Genomic DNA, 22,022 nt, shown 5'->3' on the forward strand with positions numbered 1-22,022 from the left:
CTGCAGATTTGCTTTATTCAACATCAAGAAGATCAAGCCCTTTCTTTCGGAACATGCTGCACAACTCCTTGTTCAAGCTCTTGTTCTGTCCAGGCTGGACAATTGCAATGCCCACTTGGCAGGTCTTCCAGCCAATCCTATCAAACCTTTACAATTAATTCAGAACGCGGCAGCAAGATTAATTTTTAATGAGCCACGTCACACCTCTGTTTATCAATTTGCACTGGCTTCCAATAGCTGCTCGCATAAAATTCAAGGCATTGATGTTTGCCTACAAAACTACCACTGGCTCTGCAACCATTTACCTAAATTTGTTACTTCAGACTTATGTGCCCTCTAGAAGCTTGCGTTCTGCAAGTGAACGTCGCTTGATTGTGCCATCCCAAAGAAGCACAAAGTCACTTTTAAGGACTTTTAAATTAAATGTTCCCTTCTGGTGGAATGAACTCCCTAACTCAATCCGAGCAGCTGAGTCCTTAGCCATCTTCAAGAATCGGCTTAAAACACATCTTTTTCATCTTTATTTGACCCTCTAACTTTAACACTCACTATTCTAATTCTATTCTTTAAAAAATCTAACTACCTTTCTAATCTTTTTGTATTCTATTTTCTTTTAATTTATTATGCAATTGTATATGTATGTGTGTGTGTATGTGTAAAGACCTCTAACTAGCTTGCTCTATTCTTTTATTTTTTATTCTATCTGTTTTCTTTTTATTTATTATATTAGTTAAAATCCCATGCTACGTGTACTGTGTTAACCTAACTGAGATTTGTAATAGCACTTATATATCATTGCTCTTTTTGTTGTTTTTGATTGCTTCTATGCCCGCCCTTAGTCATGACGCGAAGGCTGAGGTTCTTTAACTGATGTTTAATGTGTTCTGGACTTAGACTCCAACACCAACACCGTAGAACTGAGTAAAAAAGGGTGAATATACAACAAACATGTCATACATTCAGTTACATGTAAAACACACATGACTTTAAACTCGTACATAAACAGAAAATACATCCACATACCACTTTTGCCTGCTTATGAGCTAAGAGAGGGGGTTATCTTGAAGCTTCTTTATCGGATGACTTCTAAATAGAAATACTTTAAACTTTGCAATGATTACATCATTCCATATGATCAGCAGAATTGCTCTGTGAAACTCGGATCGCAGTTCTGACTCGTTCTCCGTGACAAAACAGGAAGTGACATACAAAGGCACGATGGGAGCAAAATAAAATATAACCAAAGAAAACTCTTAGAAAGAATAAATATTCCTCAAATATACAACAGTTGAGTATATAAATCACAATAAGCATTATAAAATAGTCGAAACATAAAAATATACAGATTAGACTGATCAAAAAGTTATAAATAAATGAGTGTTGAAGTACACAAGCGCCATCTAGTGGAAATAAACATTATAGATTCCGAAAGCTTGTAACAGCAAACACACTCCCACCATCACGCAATGTGTGATTCTTAAAAGAATTTACTTTATAAATACTCAGTAACTCAACATGAACTAATAAACATTCAGTGGATAAGTATTTGTACACGTTTAACATACACAGTTAAACACTTTTCAAACTTAACCCTTTTAATCAGCTTCAAGTAGTAACACTGTTTTGTGTATGGGTCTTTCTAAGTAGACTGACTTATTTGTGCGTGCACCCTTGCTATCTAGTGTTGCATCACTAACAAGAAGTTTAAGTCTTCTCACCATTCCATCAGATCCTGGGAAAACTTCTACCACTTTAGCTAGCTTCCACTGATTTCGTGATGCCAAATCATCTTGAAGCAGAACGATATCATTTATTTTGGTGTTTCTCCTGCTCTTATTCCACTTACTTCTCTGCTGCAGATTCAACAGATATTCCTTCCTCCACCTGGTCCAAAACTCATTTGCCAGAAACTGAACTCTTTTCCATCTTTTCTGAAGATAAAGATCTTCCCTCACAAACTCTCCAGGAGGTGGTGCAATGATGGTGGACTTCATTGTTAATATATGATTCGGCGTCAATGGTTCTGGTCCCACAGGATCATTGAGGTGCTCTGAGGTCAATGGTCGACTATTTACGATCGCCATTACTTCATACATGAATGTTCTTAAGGAAGAACTGTCCAGTCTTGCTGCAGACTTGTCTAGGATGGACGTTAGTACACTCCTTACAGTCCGGATCTGTCTCTCCCAGACACCACCCATGTGACTGGAAGCAGGCGGGTTCATGATAAAGGTACAGCCTAACTCTTTCACACGTTCTTGATCCATTCCCTTCATCAACTTCAGGAACTCTCCCTTTGCACCCACGAAGTTGGTACCTTGATCACTATAAAGCTGACTTACATTGCCACGTATAGCAATAAGACAACGCAGTGCATTAAGAAAGGCATCAGTACTAAGATCATCCAGCACCTCAAGATGAACAGCTCGCGAACACATGCAGGTGAAAAGTAGTCCGTATCTCTTCAACTCTTTCCTTCCCTCTTTAACATAGAACGGACCGAAGCAGTCCATGCCACTATAGGTGAACGGAGGGGTAGCTTCCATCCTTTCTGGTGGCAGGTCAGCCATCCTTTGCTCCTGATTGCATTTCCTCAGCTTCCTACACTTAATGCATTTGTAGATGAGAGATGAAACTTCGCTACTGCATCCCAGAATCCAAATACCATTGGAGCGGATTTCATTGATGGTCATGCCACGACCTTGATGTTGCACCTTTTCATGGAAGTGTTTTATGAGTAAACGAGATATATGATGTCCTTTAGGAAGAATGGCTGGATGCTTGACATGAGAGTGAAGCTCTGCCTGTGTCAATCGTCCTCCCACTCGTAAGACATCATGGTCATTGATAAACGGACTTAACTTGTACAGCTTGTTGAAAAGACTTGAATTAACTTCCTTGCCTTGTCTTAGATGCTTGATCTCGTCACTGAACACTTCTTCTTGAACGATGTGAATTATGAATTGTTCAGCATCCTTCCTTTCTTCAAGTGTTGTGGAATTGTTGGATCTTTCTACCAAACCTTTCGCACTCCTTGCACAACGTTTGAGCCTTGCTATGGCTTTCACTGCCCTCTTCCAATCTGAAAACCTTTGCAAGCGATCTGACAGACACCACTCTTCCCTTTCCTTGGTCATTAGAACCTGTGCCCTTTTGAGTTCCGGGTCTCCATCTTTAACTTCTCCCACCTTAATGTCATCCTTAGGGAGTTCACTTTGCCATAGGAAACTTGGACCAGTAAACCAGTTCGATCCCATGAGTTCCTTTACGGTGAGCCCACGAGAGGCATGGTCAGCTGGATTTTGTTCTGAAGCCACATATCTCCATTGACTAGTCTCAGTGCTTGTTCTGATCTGCTGAACTCGGTTGGCTACAAATACATGGAAACGTCGTGCATCATTGTTAATATAGCCAAGGACAACTTTGGAGTCGGTCCAGTAGTATTCACGAATGCCATCCAATTCTAGTTCTCCTTTGAGCCGATCACCAGTTCTTGTGGCAACCACTGCAGCTGAGAGCTCCAGTCTGGGAATTGTTGTTACCTTTGTTGGAGCAACCCTAGCTTTACTCATAACAAGAGTGCAGTAGACTTCTCCAGACTTGGTTACAGCTCTGAGGTATGAACATACTCCATAGCCTGACACACTGGCGTCTGAGAAATGGTGTAGCTCATATTGTTGAACATCCTTGAATGTTGATGGCACATAACAACGTGGTATCTTCACCAAAGACAGGTTATGGAGGTCTCGCAACCAAGCTTCCCAATGCGGCTTGAGGTCATCAGGAAGTGGTTCGTCCCAGCCTAACTTGTCTTGACACATCTTTTGTAGAGTCCTTTTCCCAACTAAAATGAAGGGAGCAACGAATCCAAGAGGATCAAAAATGGAAGCAACTGTAGACAGCACACCTCTTCTAGTAAAAGGATTTTCCTTTACTAACACTCTGAAATGGAACTTGTCTGAAGCCACGCACCATTGGATGCCGAGCGCCCTCTCTACTTTAGGTTCTCCTAGGGTCAAGTCAAAGTCAGTTGCCCCTTCAGTACATTCCTCCTTTGGAATTGTGGCAATCACCGTCTTGCTGTTGGTGATGAATTTATGCAAGCGAAGCTTTCCGGTATTGCAGAGACCCCTGGCTTCCTTTACAAGCTGGATTGCCTCTGCTTCAGTGTCCACACTCGCTAAGCCATCGTCAACATAAAAATTACGTTGTATGAACTTCACTGTGGCTTGATTAAACTTGCCTTGACCTTGTACGGCAAGGTATTTGAGGCCGAAGTTTGCACATCCAGGCGAGGAGGCCGCTCCGAACAAATGGACCTTCATTCGAAAAACTGAAGGTGAGGCTTCCATGTTTCCATCTTCCCACCATAGGAACCTGAGGTAGTCCCGATCCTTTGGAGCAACGTGGAACTGGTGGAACATACGCTCCACATCACACATGATGGCTACTTGCCCTTTCCGGAAACGACACAAGACTCCAACAAGGGTATTTGTGAGGTCAGGCCCAGTCAGTAGATGCTCATTCAGAGAAGTATTCTGAAATCTTGCAGAGCAATCAAAGACGATACGAATCTTGCCTGGCTTCTGTGGGTTATATACTCCATGGTGAGGTATATACCATGCTGGTTGACTACTTAACTCCATCTCTGGGACCCTTTCAGCATCGCCTCTTGCTATTATGTCCTTCATGAAAGCCATGTAGTCCTTTTGGTACTGTTCATCTCTCTTTAAACGCTTCTCTAGGGATTTGAGTCGATGCTCTGCACACGCTTTGTTGTTTGGCAAATCTGGCCTCTCACCCTTAAAAGGCAATGGCATCTCATAGTGTCCATCTTGCACTTGCTTAATGCCTTCATTCAATTTTGCCAAAAACCTTAAGTCTTCTTGCGACGTTGAGACTTCCTCATTATCCCGTTCTACAAAGTCTGACTCAAAAACCTTCAATATCTCTGCCGGAGTGATCATCTCTTTAACCTTGTTCCTCTGTACAAAGCAGACTTCAGACTTGAGTTTGTGAGATGGATCACGAGCTGGTAGAACTTGCTCCATGATAATCTTGTGACTCACACCGATTTCATCTTCATAATAACTGTCGTCATGGTTGTATCCAACGATACTCCAACCCAACACGGATCTTTGTGCAAATGGCTGATCTTCATTGCCACTGAGAACATCCCTGGGAAGTAAGGCTTGAGGGCAGTTGTAGCCTATTAACAAACCTACTTCACAGTCAAGTGCAGGAACCATTTCATCTGCCAGATGTTCTAGATGAGGCCAATTCTTTGCGGTTTCACATGTGGGTATATGAGATCTATTTGCAGGTATGTAGTCTCTAGTATAAGTTGTTGGAAGTTTGATTTTAACTTCAGACTGAATGCCTCTTACTTGTAGACCATTCAATTTGTGACTGGACACAACCTTCGTTTTGGATGTTATGGTGGAAATCTTGAGTTTGACAGGCTCTTTCTTGATATCAAGTGTCTCAGCTGTGTCCTTTAAAATGAAAGTAGTGTCGCTCTGAGTATCAAGCAAGGCATACACTAAAATATCCTTCCTTGGTTCATCTGTTGTTGAGACATATACTGGAATGATTGATGACGTATAAGTGCCGTTCCTTTCTTGAACTACTCTGTTTGAAGTCACAGGCATAGACTCTTGTACCTTCTGTGATTCGGCTGTTCTATCTGCAGATCCGTGATTGACCTTGAACTGATCTTGACTGGTTCTAGAGCTTTGTCCTGGGTATTTATTTACACGGTCCTGGTGTAGGCTTGTTGGGTGACACTTCTCAAATTTTTCACACACACTCCTAGAGGTGCAGCTTCTGGAGTTATGACCAGTCTTAAGACAGCCAAAGCACAACTTCTCAGACTGTACAAACTTCAATCTTTCCTCAATTGGTCTTTCCATAATTTTGCGACACTTATGAAGAGTGTGGCCTAATCTCTTACAAAAGACACACATAAGGCTAGTCCTTTCACTGGAACTAGTGGTGAATGTCTTTGCACTTGAGTTGCGATTCCTCTGAAACTTATAATGATCTTGATCTGATTGCTTGAACCTTTCTTGCTCTGCTGGCTTTATCGCTTGCAGTGAGGTGATAGGATTGCATGCGATTCTAGCTTCCTTGTTAAGAAATTCAACAAAGTATTTGAAATCTGGGAATCCTTTGTATTCGTCTTGAAACTTGGTGACTGCTCTATTCCAACGTGAACTCAACCAGTCTGGCAATTTGGCTAATATTCTTTGATTTTCAACACAGTCATTCAGAGCTTGTAAACCTTGTACATAAGGCATTGCTGATTCAACACTGCTTAGGAAATCTACAAATTCCTGGAGGTCTTTGCTGTCTTTGGTAGCAATCTTGTGCCAAGACTGTATTTTGTCACGGTAAGATTTGCCAACTACGAACGGATTGCCGAACCGGTCATCAAGGATGTTCCAGGCTGCCGTGTAAGCCATTTCTGTTCCAGCCACAAAATGTCCTTCAATCGCTCTCTTGGCCGGACCACCTACATACTTGCGTAGAAAGAATAGCTTTTCTTGTGATGGCAAGTTCTTGCGATCAATTAACGTCTGGAAGGACAGCTTCCAGTCATTATACTTCAGGGGATCTCCAGAAAAAACAACAGGTTCTGTAATTGGAATCCTATTGGCTGTAATCGCTTCAGCCAGTGCCTTCACAAGATCATTAGAAGCTTCGTTGGGAGCAGGCCATGTAGGTGACTGAGAGATATGAGCTTGGGGTAACCTTTGAGAAGAACAAGAGGGTTGGTTGAAAGGAGCAGTGTCTTGAGCGAGCGTAAATGGCTGAGAGAGAGAAAAAGGAACGCTTGGTTGAAAAACATAATGTTCTTGCCTTTGTTGAAGAAGAGGAGCAGAACGCTGTTCTCCCTCATCACCTTTGATGGTTTCAGCATAAACTTGCAGCCTTGCTTGTGCTGCGTTATGTCTTTTTAGTTCCTCCAACCGTTCCACTTCTTTTTTCTTTTCTTCCAGCTTTATTTTTCTAACAGTGCTTTCTGAAATAAATTGAGCCCTTTTCCTTGCATTCTCCGCTTCGGTTTTCCTTTCTTGAGCTTCTCTTTCTGCTGCTAACCTTTCATCCTCTGCCTCCAGTTTCCTAATTTCCTCTTCATGCTGATGTTGTGTCTTCATTATTTTAATCACTTCTTGTGTAGCCGCTACTTCAGCCGCTGCTTCTTGTCTTTTCTGCAGAGAATCACTGTAAGATTGACTGGACATCTTGGAAACAGACTTTGACTTACTGGAGGTTGCTGAGATGATGCTGGACACAGTGGCTTCAAACACTGAATCTGAATCAGGCCAGGGAATGTCCTTAGGATCACCGTTGAGGAATCTTTGAGACTTCTCATTTGCAGTGCTAGTAATGGCAAGGCAAGTGTCATTTTTCCTCCGAATTTCAGGTTCAGGGCTTGTGATGCTTCTTATATCACCATAAATATGGTCGACCTCAGACTGAGTGGCATTAATGGTGCTCACAACTTCACAAATCAATTCTGCATCATCATTGTTCTTAATGGCTCTTTTCAAACCATTGATGTGATACTTCCACCTTCTATACTTCTGCTCAAAGCTTCTTTTCAGATCATTTAGTCTAGCGTCTTGCAGCGTTTTACCCTTCTCGGTAAGCGTGCGTGCTCGCTGGCTTCTTCTAATATCTGAGAGCTGTGTATTATCTATGTCCACCTGAGGTTGTTGTACTTGTGCAGCCACTTCAACTTGTTCAGTTATATCAGCCTGCTCTGATGGAATGACCTGCTCTGCATTGTCTACGTCTTGTGCAGTAGGGGTTGTATAGCTAACTTCTTTAGTAGCCAGCAATGTATTTTCACTTGTATTTGACATGCTAAACCTGTGTTGCACTATAATGTGAACATTCAAAGAGCAATCTAAAGTTTAGTGTAAAGCGGTTATCTCAGCTACACTTATGTGATCCAATCATGTAAATGATAACAAGCTACAGAACTGTCAAGAAGTAGTCTATGAATTCAACTTGTAAAAAAAAAAAAAAGTGAATATCAACACGCTTAAATGATGAAGTATACACAAATACTTGAATACAACAGAAAATTCAAACTTTAGTCTTATTTAATAGTAGCAAAATTGTTTATCTGTTTAGTCCCTTTTAGTTTCTTAATAAGTCAAACGATAATAGAAAAATGTCCAACTTTATCTTAGAATGGGAATGATGGAAATACCAGAGCAATTGAAACTTCAGTGACAGTTCACAAGACCTTGCGCTGCTTCCAAGTCACTAACTTCAAAAGTGCTTGCTTGTTCAGCCTTTGCTTGCTTCAGTCAAGTCAATTGCAATCTTTTCATGTTGTACTTCCCTCATTCAACATGTGGCGCCTCTTGATGGCCGATTTCCTCGTGCAGCTTTACGATCTGATGCAGTTGGCCTTCACCGACGCAGTAAGTGTTCTACTATGCCCGCCCTTAGTCATGACGCGAAGGCTGAGGTTCTTTAACTGATGTTTAATGTGTTCTGGACTTAGACTCCAACACCAACACCGTAGAACTGAGTAAAAAAGGGTGAATATACAACAAACATGTCATACATTCAGTTACATGTAAAACACACATGACTTTAAACTCGTACATAAACAGAAAATACATCCACATACCACTTTTGCCTGCTTATGAGCTAAGAGAGGGGGTTATCTTGAAGCTTCTTTATCGGATGACTTCTAAATAGAAATACTTTAAACTTTGCAATGATTACATCATTCCATATGATCAGCAGAATTGCTCTGTGAAACTCGGATCGCAGTTCTGACTCGTTCTCCGTGACAAAACAGGAAGTGACATACAAAGGCACGATGGGAGCAAAATAAAATATAACCAAAGAAAACTCTTAGAAAGAATAAATATTCCTCAAATATACAACAGTTGAGTATATAAATCACAATAAGCATTATAAAATAGTCGAAACATAAAAATATACAGATTAGACTGATCAAAAAGTTATAAATAAATGAGTGTTGAAGTACACAAGCGCCATCTAGTGGAAATAAACATTATAGATTCCGAAAGCTTGTAACAGCAAACACAGCTTCCACTGTCTTCATCTGTAAGTCGCTTTGGATGAAAGCGTCTGCTAAATGAATAAATGTAAATGTAATGTAAATGTATTTGCATCTGTAACAATTACAAAATTATTCGTATCTGCATTCGGATATAATGTAATACATCTTTTTTTTTTCATAGTTATCACCGTTAAACTAAAAATAATTATTCATTTGTAAAAATATATTTATCATGCAAAGAGAGATACCATGACAAACATTTAAGTGGGACCGTGCGTGTGCCAGGCAAACCAGCAAAGATGTAGGCCAAATAAATAAATAAAAATTATCCGTATCTAAGTTGATTATTATTAGCCTGCTCTTGAAAGAGAACTGGTTTGGTTTTTGAGAGACTGATAGCCTACGCACAACGCACCTGTTTGATTGGTGAGCACGCTGTCCTTAATCCATTCATTTGTTTCATATCTTAGTCTGTGGTTTAAATAATTGCTTTTTAAATATATATAAATAATGTAACATGTATGATGTATTATTATAGGTGATATTACTCTTGCAAAGCTCTGATTTCTGAGAGATGCACAAAGAGGCAACAGCAATGCTGTATTTGATTTGCGCTCTTTTCATACATGAAGCTTGCATTCATTCACTTCACACACTTATTAGCACTGTTGGGAACGTTACTTTAAAAAAGTAATTAGTTATAGTTACTCACTACTTGTTCCAAAAAGTAACTGAGTTAGTAACTGAATTACTCTATAATAAAAGTAACTCGTTACCAGGGAAAGTAACTATTTGCGTTACTGTAAAAAAAAAAAAAGTTGCTATACTGTATGTCAAAGAATTTATTTATTTATTTATTTTTTGGAGCAGTTTTCACAAGTCAGTTAAAATAAGTATAACAGACAGGTGTTCGTACATAACTTTCAATATTTATTGCACATCAACAGACAGCAAGAGTTTTTATCCTGCACTTCTAAGTATTATCTTTGTAAGAAAAGTGTTTTTGGCCACTAGCTTTGTAGATGCGTGTTACATGTACACATTACATGCATGTTCTTGACTTTGCCGTTCTTGTATCTGTATATCTCTACCTTGAAAATGCCAACTTTTAATCGGATTGCCATCTCTGCTGCTGCGCGTGCGTGTGTGTGTGTTTGTGTGTGTTTGATGCCACTGGCGTAAAAACACTGGCTCTGATTGGCTACCATGAAACACATGACCATTATTATAGACGATTCAGTGGCAAATTATTAAACACAGACACTTGAATTAATCCTGAAAGAATCTGAATCTTGGACGAATAGATTGAATAAAAAACTTCTTTATTAACCACAGTGACTTACCGACACCTAGTGGCGATATTACTTTCATAAGTATCATAAAGTAGGCCTATCCTTTCATTTTGTCATTACATATTTCAATTTAAAAAATGTTGTATTAAACATTAATCTCATTTCATTATACAGTTGTAGTTGCTATGTAAAGGCATGTACAGCCGCCTGATCAGCTTCAGTCAATCAACTTCAGACGCAGCTATCTCTGAAGGCTTAATTAATACTGATATAACTATTACATGTATTCCAATTTAACATTATCATTTAAGAATTTAATATTAAGGATGACATAAATACCAACCCGATTCCCAAAAAGTTGGGACGCTGTACAAATTGTGAGTAAAACAGTAATGGAATAATTTACAAATCTGATAAACTTATATTTTATTCACACTAGAATATATATAATATATCAAATGTTGAAAGTATTGGCTCATTTTTGGTTTCATGAGAGCTACACATTCCAAAAAAGTTGGGACAGGTAGCAATAAGAGGCCGGAAAAGTTAAATGCACGAATTTACAACTTATTAGGTCAATTGGCAACATCATTGGGTATGAAAATAGCCTCTCAGTGTCTCTCAGAAGTCAAGATGGGCAGAGGATCACCAATTCCCCCAATGCTGTGGTGAAAAATAGTGAAGCAATATCAGAAAGGAGTTTCTCAGAGAAAAATTGCAAAGAGTTTGAAGTTATCATCATCTACAAGTGCATAATATCATCCAAAGATTCAGAGAATCTGGTACAATCTCTGTGTGTTAGGGTCAAGGCAGGAAAGCCATACTGGATGCCTGTGATCTTCGGGCCATTAGACGGCACTGCATCACATACAGGAATGCTACTGTAATGGAAATCACAACATGGGCTCAGAAATACTTCCAGAAAACATTGTCTGTGAACACAATCCACCGTGCCATTCGCCATTGCCAGCTAAAACTCTATAGGTCAAAAAAGAAGCCATATCTAAGCATGATCCAGAAGCGCAGGTGTTTTCTCTGGGCCAAGGCTCATTTAAAATGAACTGTGGCAAAGTGGAAAACTAAAATAAAAATTTGAAGTTCTTTTTGGGAAACTGGGACGCCATGTCATACGGACTAAAGAGGACAAGGACAACCCAAGTTGTTATCAACACTCAGTTCAGAAGCCTGGATCTCTGATGGTATGGGGTTGCATGAGTGCAACATATGCTCCCATCCAGACATCGTCTCTTTCAGGGAAGACCTTGCATTTTCCAACATGACAATGCCAGGCCACATACTGCATCAATTACAACATCATGGCTGCGTAGATGGATCCGGGTACTGAAATGACCAGCCTGCAGTCCAGATCTTTTTTGTCTAATTGAGCAACTAAAAGCCTGTATTAGACAAGAATGGGACAACATTGCTATTCCTAAACTTGACCAACTTGTCTTCAGTCCCCAGACGTTTGCAGACAGTTATAAAAAAAGAGGGGATGCCACACAGAGGTAAACATGGCCTTGTCCCAACTTTTTTTGAGATGTTGATGCCATGAAATTTAAAATCAACTTATTTTTCCCTTAAATTGATACATTTTCTCAGTTTAAACATTTGATATGTAATCTATGTTGTATTCTGAAAAAAAAACGTAGAAATTTGAAACTTCCACATAATTGCATTCTGTTTTTATTCACAATTCTATGTTGTATTCTGAAAAAAACATAGAAATTTGAAACTTCCACATAATTGCATTCTGTTTTTATTCACAATGTCACAATTTTTTTGAAATCGGGTTTTATATTCAGGCCTAATACGACATTCTGTTTAAATGGTTCATAAAAATGATTTGTGATAGAAAAAGACACTGATAGAATAATTTCTGGTGAGTGCAGGTTTGAAGTAAATTAATTTCATTTATCAGATTTCAAAATTAAAAAATGATGGGGATGAAATCCTGATTTTATACTGATTCTTCACAAAAACGAAAGTCTTCTTTAGGCTATTGATTTATTTTATGTGAGAATTAAGAATAAAAAAAAAATATCTACTGGCAGAATTTGGAAGAATACAAATTATTAAAGCACAAAGATCTTAAAGTAATTCATTATTTTCCTACATAGCTGCTAAATATAATTTTTCACTTGCTGCCTTTCCAACCTAAGGATATAGGCAGCAGAATTCTGCTCACATGTTGCCAATTCAGACGAGATCTGATAAAGCCATGGATTTACAGTAGGCCTACTAAGTGTATAGTTACTTCAACCCTGATACTACATCAATAATTTGATAACTGAAGAACGGCACACAGCAGTAGATAAGTTGATGCTAGGTTTAGACATAACACAAGGAATAAATTAATTTGTTTTATTTGTACAGATTGCAATGTAATTGTAAAATAATGTAAATATTTAACTTCGTAGTTCTGTGTATACAGTATTTGTTTACATGTGCACTAGAACTGTTTGTAAGTGTGTATTGCTACTAGAACTTAAATTTCAAAGTACATTTGTGCAATAAAGGTGTTATAAATTCAGTATAACTGATACAGTAATTGTCAGGTAGAATCCTATTACAAACATTATTACAGTATGTCAACCATTGCCTTTTTAATTACATTGTCACCTTTAAAATTGTTATATTGCAAAGCTAAATATATATTACATGCAGTACATGCATCTTCAAGAAACATCTAAAAACACATCTCTTTCATCTTTGACCCTCGAACTCTAGTCTATTCTAATTATATTTTATCTAATTTTTTATTTATTTATTCTAACTGCTAGTTTTTCATCCAACACTAGCTTTCTGTATTCTTTTTAAATTCTTTCTATTTTTTTTTTTTTGTATTGTATGTGTGTATGTATTTATGGATGTGTGTTGTATAGATAGATAGATAGATAGATAGATAGATAGATAGATAGATAGATAGATAAATAGATAGTATTTAATAATTAATGATCTAGCTTACTTAAAATGCCCTACATACCAAAACAAGTGGTTAGCGTGATTTCAAAGGACATTTAAACCATCTCTGATTTTTATTATAGCGTGTTGTATCGTTATTGGACATACTGTAACCATGCCTGTGATCGTTATAAAAAACTTTTTCTTTATCCCCGCGATGAATACGGGGAAGTGAGTGCATATTGGACAGTCTACAGTATATAATGTTCCAGATACAATTGTTTGCGCTCTGCTTTAACACTGGGTTTTATTATAGGCATAAAACATAAATATTTGACTGAAACTTGTCTATTAAAATCTGTTTGCATGAACTTTTAACTTTTAACCCTCCGCTTTTGGTGCTCAGCGACCTACTTTGAAACTATCCACTGTGCATGCGCAAAGCAAGCAGGACGGCACACTGGGAAATAGTTAGACCTACTACAACAAATAAAGAAAAATTGAAACAACGTAAATTTGATCCATTATTTCAGTTTGGTTTCCTTGTTTATTATATTTCCCGTTTCGAGCTGAAAGCAATGAAACAAACGTCTATTTTTCATGTTTGGTTCATACAAAAAAACAGAAAAACAAAATATTGATTTGTTATTTCGTTTTTGGTTTGCCAGATTAAATGGAATAATTGAATGATCGGATGATCACACGGACCGACCATGGTCGAGGCGTTTTTCATATTTCTCATTTTCAATTTGAGCATGTAATCGAAAATACAAAAAATCACTCATTATTTGTTTTTAAATATTTTATTTGTAAACGAATAAGGAAATAACAAGTCAATGCAAGATATTCTTGTTCAATAATATTTTTTGTTATTATTAAGAATTTCTAGAAGATTTTGTGATATTATGTGATATCTATTCAATTTTTATGAGCTATTTTTCCCCCTCATTAAAATCTATTAAACTCTGAGCCTCTTCCATTTTTGGGTCACTTTTGCTCTCTTAAAAGTCGTTGAAAAATAGAGTTGACACACCCATATGAATTCAGTGATGAACTGCCTTTAATAATGTAACGGAAACAGGTCAATTTAGCTCAAAGGGAATAATTTAATAATTTAAAGGAAATTTGAACAGAATCACTGTTTCACGGCTGATCACTGAGACGCCCTGCGATTCACTGAACAAGCCGTTTAACATCAAATCTGTGCTGGATATTAATATCCAAACTATAGTGAAAACACTATCAATTAGCACAGTAACAAGATCGGCAGTTTAAGACATTAACTTGTAAGCACAAAACACAAGATACTTCTCTTTTCAAAATGAATAAGGCTTTATTAGATAAATCTAAGACATAAACTAATCTAACACATAAACGCACGCACACACACATTCACACAAGTTGCAGGAAGATCGAAAGTTAGGGAAAGATGAATTTAAGAGAATGGAAATATGGAATCCCAAGTTTACAGCAATACGTTAAATTGCATAGACATGAACAACCATCAATCACGTAATTAACGCTCGCATTGAGTTCCTCAATGGGGTTAAAATTATATTAGATACACCAGCACAAACGTCTGAGGGTACATTGCCTTGGTTTCCTGTGAAAGGGAGTCCCGGTGAAAGGGGTAACCCGGTGTCGCTGATTGGCTGGAAGTTCAGTAGTCACTGAAGTGACGTCTTGGGAAGCCCGTGGTTGTTGGGCGTTGGCTGAAGGTGCAGAGTCGTGTGCACTGGTTAAGGTTGAATGGTCAGGCATCGGAGGCTCGACGTTACAAAACTTAACTCAGAACACGAAACTCTCAAACGGAAAAGAAAAGAAATAAAGTTTGACGAGACAAGGTTGTGTTCCTTCTCATCGTGGCTAAGTAGTAGCAGGCTTGCAGGCCGAAGCACGCTGGAACCGCGCTCAAACAGTGATGACTAAACAGCATGGCTAGAGAAGCTAAAGCTAAATAGCAAAGCTAAAAGCTAAAAGCTAAAAGCTAAGAGCAGGCATGACTGATAGCACAAGCAAGGCTAGAACTAAAAGCAGACATGGCTAATAGCAGCAGCACAGCTAGACTAAAAGCCAAGATTTTATGGTGTCCTAAGTATTTAAACTGGCCTGTTGGCCACACCTCAAATGTTGTCTTGACCAATCAGATATTGTCTTGGCTCGAGGGTATCATAAATCGTATGTTTATCTTACCAAGCATGTGGTCCGAATTTTCCTGCCTTGCAGGGTCTAATTTTGGACATGATTCCTTTTACCAGGTTATGATAGATTTGACAAATAAATGATTGTCAGGACAATATCAAGCAAGCAGATTAAATTAGATTAATACTAGACATGACTATGTATCCTATAGTTATCAAAAGAAATACACAATAAGTGATTATACATGATAGTCGAATGTGTGGGTTACATATAAATGAATAGGGAGTTAAGCGATGGAATGATATTCATTTAGAAGTCATTTTGGAGTTCATTTTGGTCAATATATATGTACAAAAGCCAGTTTCTTTGTCATTCTCTGACATAGGGATGTTCTGTGAAGACAGAGGTTTAAAGCCCTTCCCCCTTAAAAATTTCAGTCTGGTTCTGCTAGGTGGGGGGAAGTCAATGGAAGTGTTTAACTCATGGGTTTCCATGTGATGTCCAGCGTTGCATTTCAATTACGAACAACAAATTTGACAATCTGTTCTGCGAATTAAAATTGTCAATAATTGTTCTAGTGGTGTTAATGTTGAAAACTGTTGTGAGAACAAGTTGGTTGGTTGGTTATCCTCCTTGGGACTTGTGGCACAGAATGTTTTATGACTTCCTGAGGAATTTGGCTCGTGTTCCAAACACTGCTTTGATAGACTCTTTAATTTGTCTGGTTCGACTCATTTCTGTTACAATAAACACTTCTTCTTTTTTTTTTCTTTTTATTAATGCCAAGGTACAAAAGATAAACTTTACTTGATTACATTTCTGAAGTAAAAAAAAACAGTACTTTTCACTCCTTGCAATTGTATTTCATCTTAAAAAGTACATAACTTTTAAATTTGACCTTATGCATAATAAATGTGGCAAACAGAAGTTAAAATGTGCGAGCTTGACATGAGAACATCTCGGTTACATACGTAACCCTCGTTCCCTGATGGAGGGAACGGAGACGTTATGTCGACCGACAAATGGGGTCTCACTTGGGAGGCCAATCATCTCTGAATTTAATAGAAAACGCCAATGAAAATTGGCTAGTGGATTAACACACCTGAGCCACTCCCGTGCCGACGGGTATAAATAGGGCGACAGGTGCATCCACTCATTAGGTTTTACGCTGAGGAGCTGAGAATGTGTCCCGGCAACAGCGAATGGTTCAAGGTTGTGGCATGGGGACATAACATCTCCGTTCCCTCCATCAGGGAACGAGGGTTACATACGTTACCGAGACGTTCCGTATCTGTCGGTCACTACGAGTTATGTCGACCGACAAATGGGGTCCTATGGAAAACGCCAAATTCACTGACCTTGGTACCAAAGGGACCAAAGGGTGAGTACATCGCTGCTGGAGAAGGCCATGCTGCTGTTCCGCCAACATAAAGTTAATGGAAGGGATTTCAACCTTCAGAGAAAGACTGCTTCAAATCTTCCCTATTTGTTCTTTCAGCTGGCAAGACAATGGGGAAGCGAGCCTTTGGAAAAGGTCGCTACGGAGACCACATCCTACCCGTAGGGAGGTGACATGTGGGTAACCGATATGGACTGACTCGGGGGGCAGTACTAAATATGGAAGGGGTCTCTGAGGCAGGTCCTACCTTGGAGTAGGGATGGAATGGCTGCCAGAAGAGACTGACAGAACGGGTCTGTCAAGGGAAGACACGGGTTTGCCAAGAGGGAAACCTTACCGTGGAAGAATACACATATGGGATTACCCGTAGGGAACCAAGCCATATGAACACCTAGCCCAGTACAGGGGCTGACTGGAACTCCGGGCATGCTAACGCCAGTACTGGGCCTGGCGACAGACTGCTCCGCCAAGTCTGACTGCCGAGGGTGCTGGAGGATGCTCGACCAGGGTACGCCAACCGGGGAACTCTACTTGGAGAAGAAAGGCGCTCGCATCCCCGTGTTAGGGGGAATAGCGCAGCAAGCATGTCACCCAGCCAGCCCTTCCCGCCAATTACATGTTACCCAACACATGGGAGCAAACCGGCTCTACACAGAGGTTGTAAAACCTTGCAAAGGTGTTAGGTGTCGCCCAGCCCACAGCTCGACAGATGTCTGCCAGAGAGGCACCGTGCGCCAGCGCATAGGAGGAGGCTTGGGAATGGTAAGCCAAGGCGATGGCGTCCACTATCCAGTGGGCCAACCTCTGCTTAGATAAAGCCTTCCCCTTCTGCTGACCTCCAAAGCAGACCAGGAGCTGCTCAGAACTTCTAAAGCTCTGGGTGCGGTCCACGTATATGCAAAGCGCTCTTATGGGACACAGCAACGACAAGGCTGGATCTGCCTCCTCCAGGGGCAGCGCTTGCAGGTTCACCACCTGGTCTCGCAAGGGAGTGGTGGGAACCTTGGGCACGTATCCAGGCCGGGGTCTCAGGACAACGTGAGAGTAGGCCGGCCCGAACACAAGGCACTCTTCACTTACCGAAAATGCTTGGAGGTCTCCGACCCTCTTGATGGAAGTGAGTGCGATCAGGAGCGCTGTCTTGAGAGACAGGAACTTAAGCTCGACTGAATCCAGCGGCTCAAAGGGACCCCTCTGAAGTCCCGCCAGGACAATAGAGAGGTCCCAGGAGGGAATCAGGGGTGTCCTAGGAGGATGTAACCTTCTGGCACCCCTCAGGAACCTAACGATCAGGTCATGCCTCCCCAGGGACCGACCGTCCACTGCATCGTGATGGGCTGCAATGGCAGCCACATACACCTTCAGGGTGGAGGGTGACAGCCCACGCTCCAACCTTTCACGTTCGACCAGGCCTGTTCAAGAAACCAATCATCCAGCCGCGAGGGCTTGGGACTGGGCGGTGTAGTCACCTCCAGCCCGATACTCATGGCTGCCCGGGCCAGCATGGCCAACAACTCAAAATCAGATTCGGCAGCAGCGACAACACCCAAGGGGGGCAGCCCCGCCGAATCCTCATCCTCAGAGGTCGATAACCCATCCCCCGATGCAGCATCATGACCGTCAACCGAAGACAGGAAACGACCGCATCCAGAAGGACACGGACGAAACGGCATCTTGAAAAAGACGCGAATCGTCCGTGATTTGCTCTTTTAGAAAACTGTCTCTTTTAGCCGAAGCTCCCAGGGGAATCGCCGTTTCACAGGGACACCGCTGTAACGCGCCGTCACACCGACCAGGAACAGCTTTAAACAAAACAAAGATGAATGCCTTTGTAGTGACTACTCTCATCAGCTACTCGGCTCCGAAGCAAAAATCTAATGAGTGGATGCACCTGTCCCCCTATTTATACCCGTCTTCACGGGAGTGGCTCAGGTGTGTTAATCCACTAGCCATTTTTCATTGGCGTTTTCTCTTAAATTCAGAGATGATTGGCCTCCCAAGTGAGACCCCATTTGTCGGTCGACATAACTCGTAGTGACCGACAGATAGGAAACCAAAGATCAGTGTGTTCACACATCAAGAACACACATTTCTACTTCAGTTGTGACTTTCATCAGGTGAATGTCTGGCTTCAAAAGTTTACTATTGAAATAAATATTGAGGTGGCAAAGTTGTGTTTCCCCTCAAAAAGGGTATTCATTATATATATATATATATATATATATATATATATATATATATATATATAATTATTTATAGAGCAATTAGCTCTGCACTATATTAGCTTAATGCACAAGATTGAGTGCAAATAAATAAGTGATGAGAATATGAATACAGATAATCTTTCTGTGGGAATATTTTTTTTTATTATTTTGTATAAAATGTTAAATAATGTTACAAAAGTGTTTGAATTAACATTTTATGTTAATTCTCGTTAATATCGTAATGTGAGTGGATGGATATATGGGTTTTTAATAATTCAACTAATAATACATCAAACTACAAATCACACAGAGTAAATATGCGTACGACAATACAGACAGTAAACTTTACAAGACATAACGGAATCCAAATAAAAAAGAGAGAGAGAGAGAGAGAGAGAGAGAATGGAGAAAGCGAGAGAGATCACAGAATGAGCTCAGGTATGAAAATCAGTCAGTATCCTTTTTGGAAGCCAACAACAATCAGATCATAGCAACACTTTAAAGCAGCATTTAAATCTCCATAGAAAACTGATACTTGCATGGCTCATCGTGCGTGAGCGTGGTCTTTTTGTGATGCTTTGTGCGCTGGTCCTTTTGAAAACTGCGCGCGTGGGCCGGAGGCCGTGTGACGCGCGTGCAAGCTGCTCTGGATCTTGGCTTGAGCGTGGAGTCACGTGGTCCTTTGTGGCAAAGGGGTGTTCGTTCATCTTCGCGCGGTATTTGAAAGGTTCAACAAACAATGTTTCAGAATTCGTCTTCCTTGTGTGGAGAGGCGAATAGTCGAATAAACTTAGTAAAGAAAAGAAAACAAAACAACGAAAACGAAAGCTTCCAAAGGATGCTGAGGGGGGAGGAAAAATGAGCGCGGCCCGAGAACGAAGAAGATCAGAAGAAGAAGAGATCAGAAGAAGAAGAGGGCGGATCTTGTCCGGTCGGTTCTTATGGCTTGGGATAAGTTCACGCCCCTTTTTGCATAAACACCCAATGAACGTCCGCGATCTGAAGCGGAGGGAAAAGTTCCTTTGTCTCGGTGGAGACAACCCCCTGATGATTTAGGGCTTGTCCGATTTCATCAGGGATATTCTAGCAAGTTCATAATTCCAGATTAAATACATTTTTCATTACTTTGCTCTAGATAAATGGGTCTGTCAAAGCATGACGATTACACAGATACCAAAAATTAATATATATAAATGATCAAAACACGAAGTTACATTCAAATGCAGAATTACACACATTTACACGCTAATAAATTGCAGATAGTCCCAATTTATATGGGAAACATCTCAAAGCACCAACAAAACAATACTATATACTTTTAGACTACGTCTGAGTACATTTGACCATTCTTTTGTAAGGGTTAGAATTCCTGTTCTGTTGCCTAGGGGTCATAAAGCTTTACGACCTGGTCAGGAGTGGGGGTTGCAGAAACATGGCTCTTTAAGAAAGTTAAGATGAGGAGAAACATTCCCAACATATAAGCTAGTAACATTATAATCCTCGCATAACAAGGATTAACCATGGTACACACAAAACATATTCAAAATACATATTAATAAAGGACTTACAAAAGTAAGGAACTTTAAGAAAGGTTTCTTTTTGTGTGTGTGTGTGTGTGTGTGTGTGTTAAGGAATTTGGGGGGGTTTTCAGGTCTCCTTTGAGGCTCGCATGGGTATCGTAAAATAATTTAAGTCCAGCCAGGTTGGCGCCGGGCCAGGCATTTAGTACCAACAGGGTTTCATTTGTAAAACAGAATTTAACCCATGAATCAATGATCTGCATATCCGTTACACTTGAGTACAATTTAAAGATGTACTTTTTAAATTTTACTCAAGTATGTTTTTGGCCAGATACTTGTACTTTTAATTGAGTAAAATTTTTACTAAGTATGTGTACTTTTACTTGAGTAAAATTTGTCAGTACTTTTTACACCTCTGCTGTTGAACCTCTTTTTCAAAAACAAAATACATTATTTTGATGAGTGAATTTACTGCAGTGAATATAAAATTTTGCAAGAAGTAACAATAGGTTAATAATAAAATATTCTTTAATTTTGTCTTTTAGTATATCAAAGAAGCCAAACAGTACATCATTAAAAAGCAGAGAGAAACCCTGGAGCACACCGCGATGGACAACATTAGAGAATTCAGTCCGAAATAGCTGTGTGTGAGGAAAATCCCAAAAGATCCATAAAAACAACAGCTTGTATCTACAGTATGTCTGATTTAAACCTTTACAAAAACACATTAGCTGGGTAAAATCTGTAACAATTTGAATGAGATTTCTCTAACCTCGTTAGTTATGCATTTCAAAGACAGAATCCATACTTTTTCCCAATCAATATGATCAACCACATTCCTCCAGTAAAACACCACATATGAGTTGTTACAAGCTGCTGTTGAAAAAGCAATCTAATCTCATAGTTACGTGATGCAGGATGTGACAAAAAGCATAGTTTTCTTCCTGGGATTTCAAATGGGTCTAAAGATAAAGATAAAGTACTGGATGATCTAACAAGAGATATTTTAAGAGTCACTTAAAAGCATAACAGCTCCTTAAGGAATAGTGTCCATGACAATGAAGAATTCTTCAGGAGTTACTGGAAAATTACATTTACATAAGAATTCTTCGTAACTTAGAAATAAGATCTTCTGAGATAAATAACTGGGAAGCAATCAACATGTTTTTTCTCAAATCAATTACTAAAAAACAAAGATTTGTATTGGTTGTGATGGGTCGGGTATTGGTAAACATAATGACCTATCACCGCTGTCAAAGTTTTTTTGTGCCTCTGATTCATGTCGTCATATCACTCTGCAATTGGCTATTTTTTTGTGCATGTCAGTAGCAAGTCATTGACAAATTTTTTGAGAATTCATCCCTATTTTGCCCATTCTTTGAAGCATATATCCCACATTACTCCTTTTATGTTTCTTTTTCTTTTTTTCTTTTTTTTTTTATTCAATCATTTAATTTAGATGTGTATTTCTATTTTTCTTCCCTTTTTAATTATTTAATTTATAAA

At 39.5% G+C, this 22,022-nt stretch overlaps 2 protein-coding genes across 2 annotated transcripts; both read right to left on the reverse strand.

Moving 5' to 3' along the window:
- Nucleotides 1-859: 859 nt before the first annotated feature.
- LOC127953625 (uncharacterized) lies at nt 860-5,238 on the reverse strand. Its single transcript, XM_052552857.1, has 2 exons — nt 1,024-5,238; nt 860-917 (listed from the first exon to the last, which is right to left on the reverse strand). Exon 1 carries the CDS (start codon nt 5,049-5,051, stop codon nt 1,596-1,598), a length of 3,456 nt encoding a protein of 1,151 aa, XP_052408817.1. The 5' UTR covers nt 5,052-5,238; the 3' UTR covers nt 860-917; nt 1,024-1,595.
- Nucleotides 5,222-9,061, reverse strand: LOC127953025 (uncharacterized). The gene is made up of 3 exons (XM_052551919.1): nt 8,654-9,061; nt 5,388-8,547; nt 5,222-5,266 (listed from the first exon to the last, which is right to left on the reverse strand). Exons 2-3 carry the CDS (start codon nt 7,869-7,871, stop codon nt 5,222-5,224), a joined length of 2,529 nt encoding a protein of 842 aa, XP_052407879.1. The 5' UTR covers nt 7,872-8,547; nt 8,654-9,061.
- Between the last annotated feature and the right edge of the window lie 12,961 nt (nt 9,062-22,022).

The sequence above is a fragment of the Carassius gibelio genome, chromosome B3 (genome assembly GCF_023724105.1).
Source record: "Carassius gibelio isolate Cgi1373 ecotype wild population from Czech Republic chromosome B3, carGib1.2-hapl.c, whole genome shotgun sequence".
NCBI classification, from domain to species: domain Eukaryota; kingdom Metazoa; phylum Chordata; class Actinopteri; order Cypriniformes; family Cyprinidae; genus Carassius; species Carassius gibelio.

What these genes read in the sequence shown, in the direction of transcription:
- LOC127953625 (XM_052552857.1), bottom strand. Translation starts at nt 5,051, where the DNA reads ATGGAGCAAGTTCTACCAGCTCGTGATCCATCTCACAAACTCAAGTCT.
- LOC127953025 (XM_052551919.1), bottom strand. Translation starts at nt 7,871, where the DNA reads ATGTCAAATACAAGTGAAAATACATTGCTGGCTACTAAAGAAGTTAGC. An exon ending in ACAAATTGAATGGTCTACAA is followed by an intron (nt 5,267 to 5,387) that starts GTAAGAGGCATT and finishes GGCCTCATCTAG; the next exon opens with AACATCTGGCAGATGAAATG.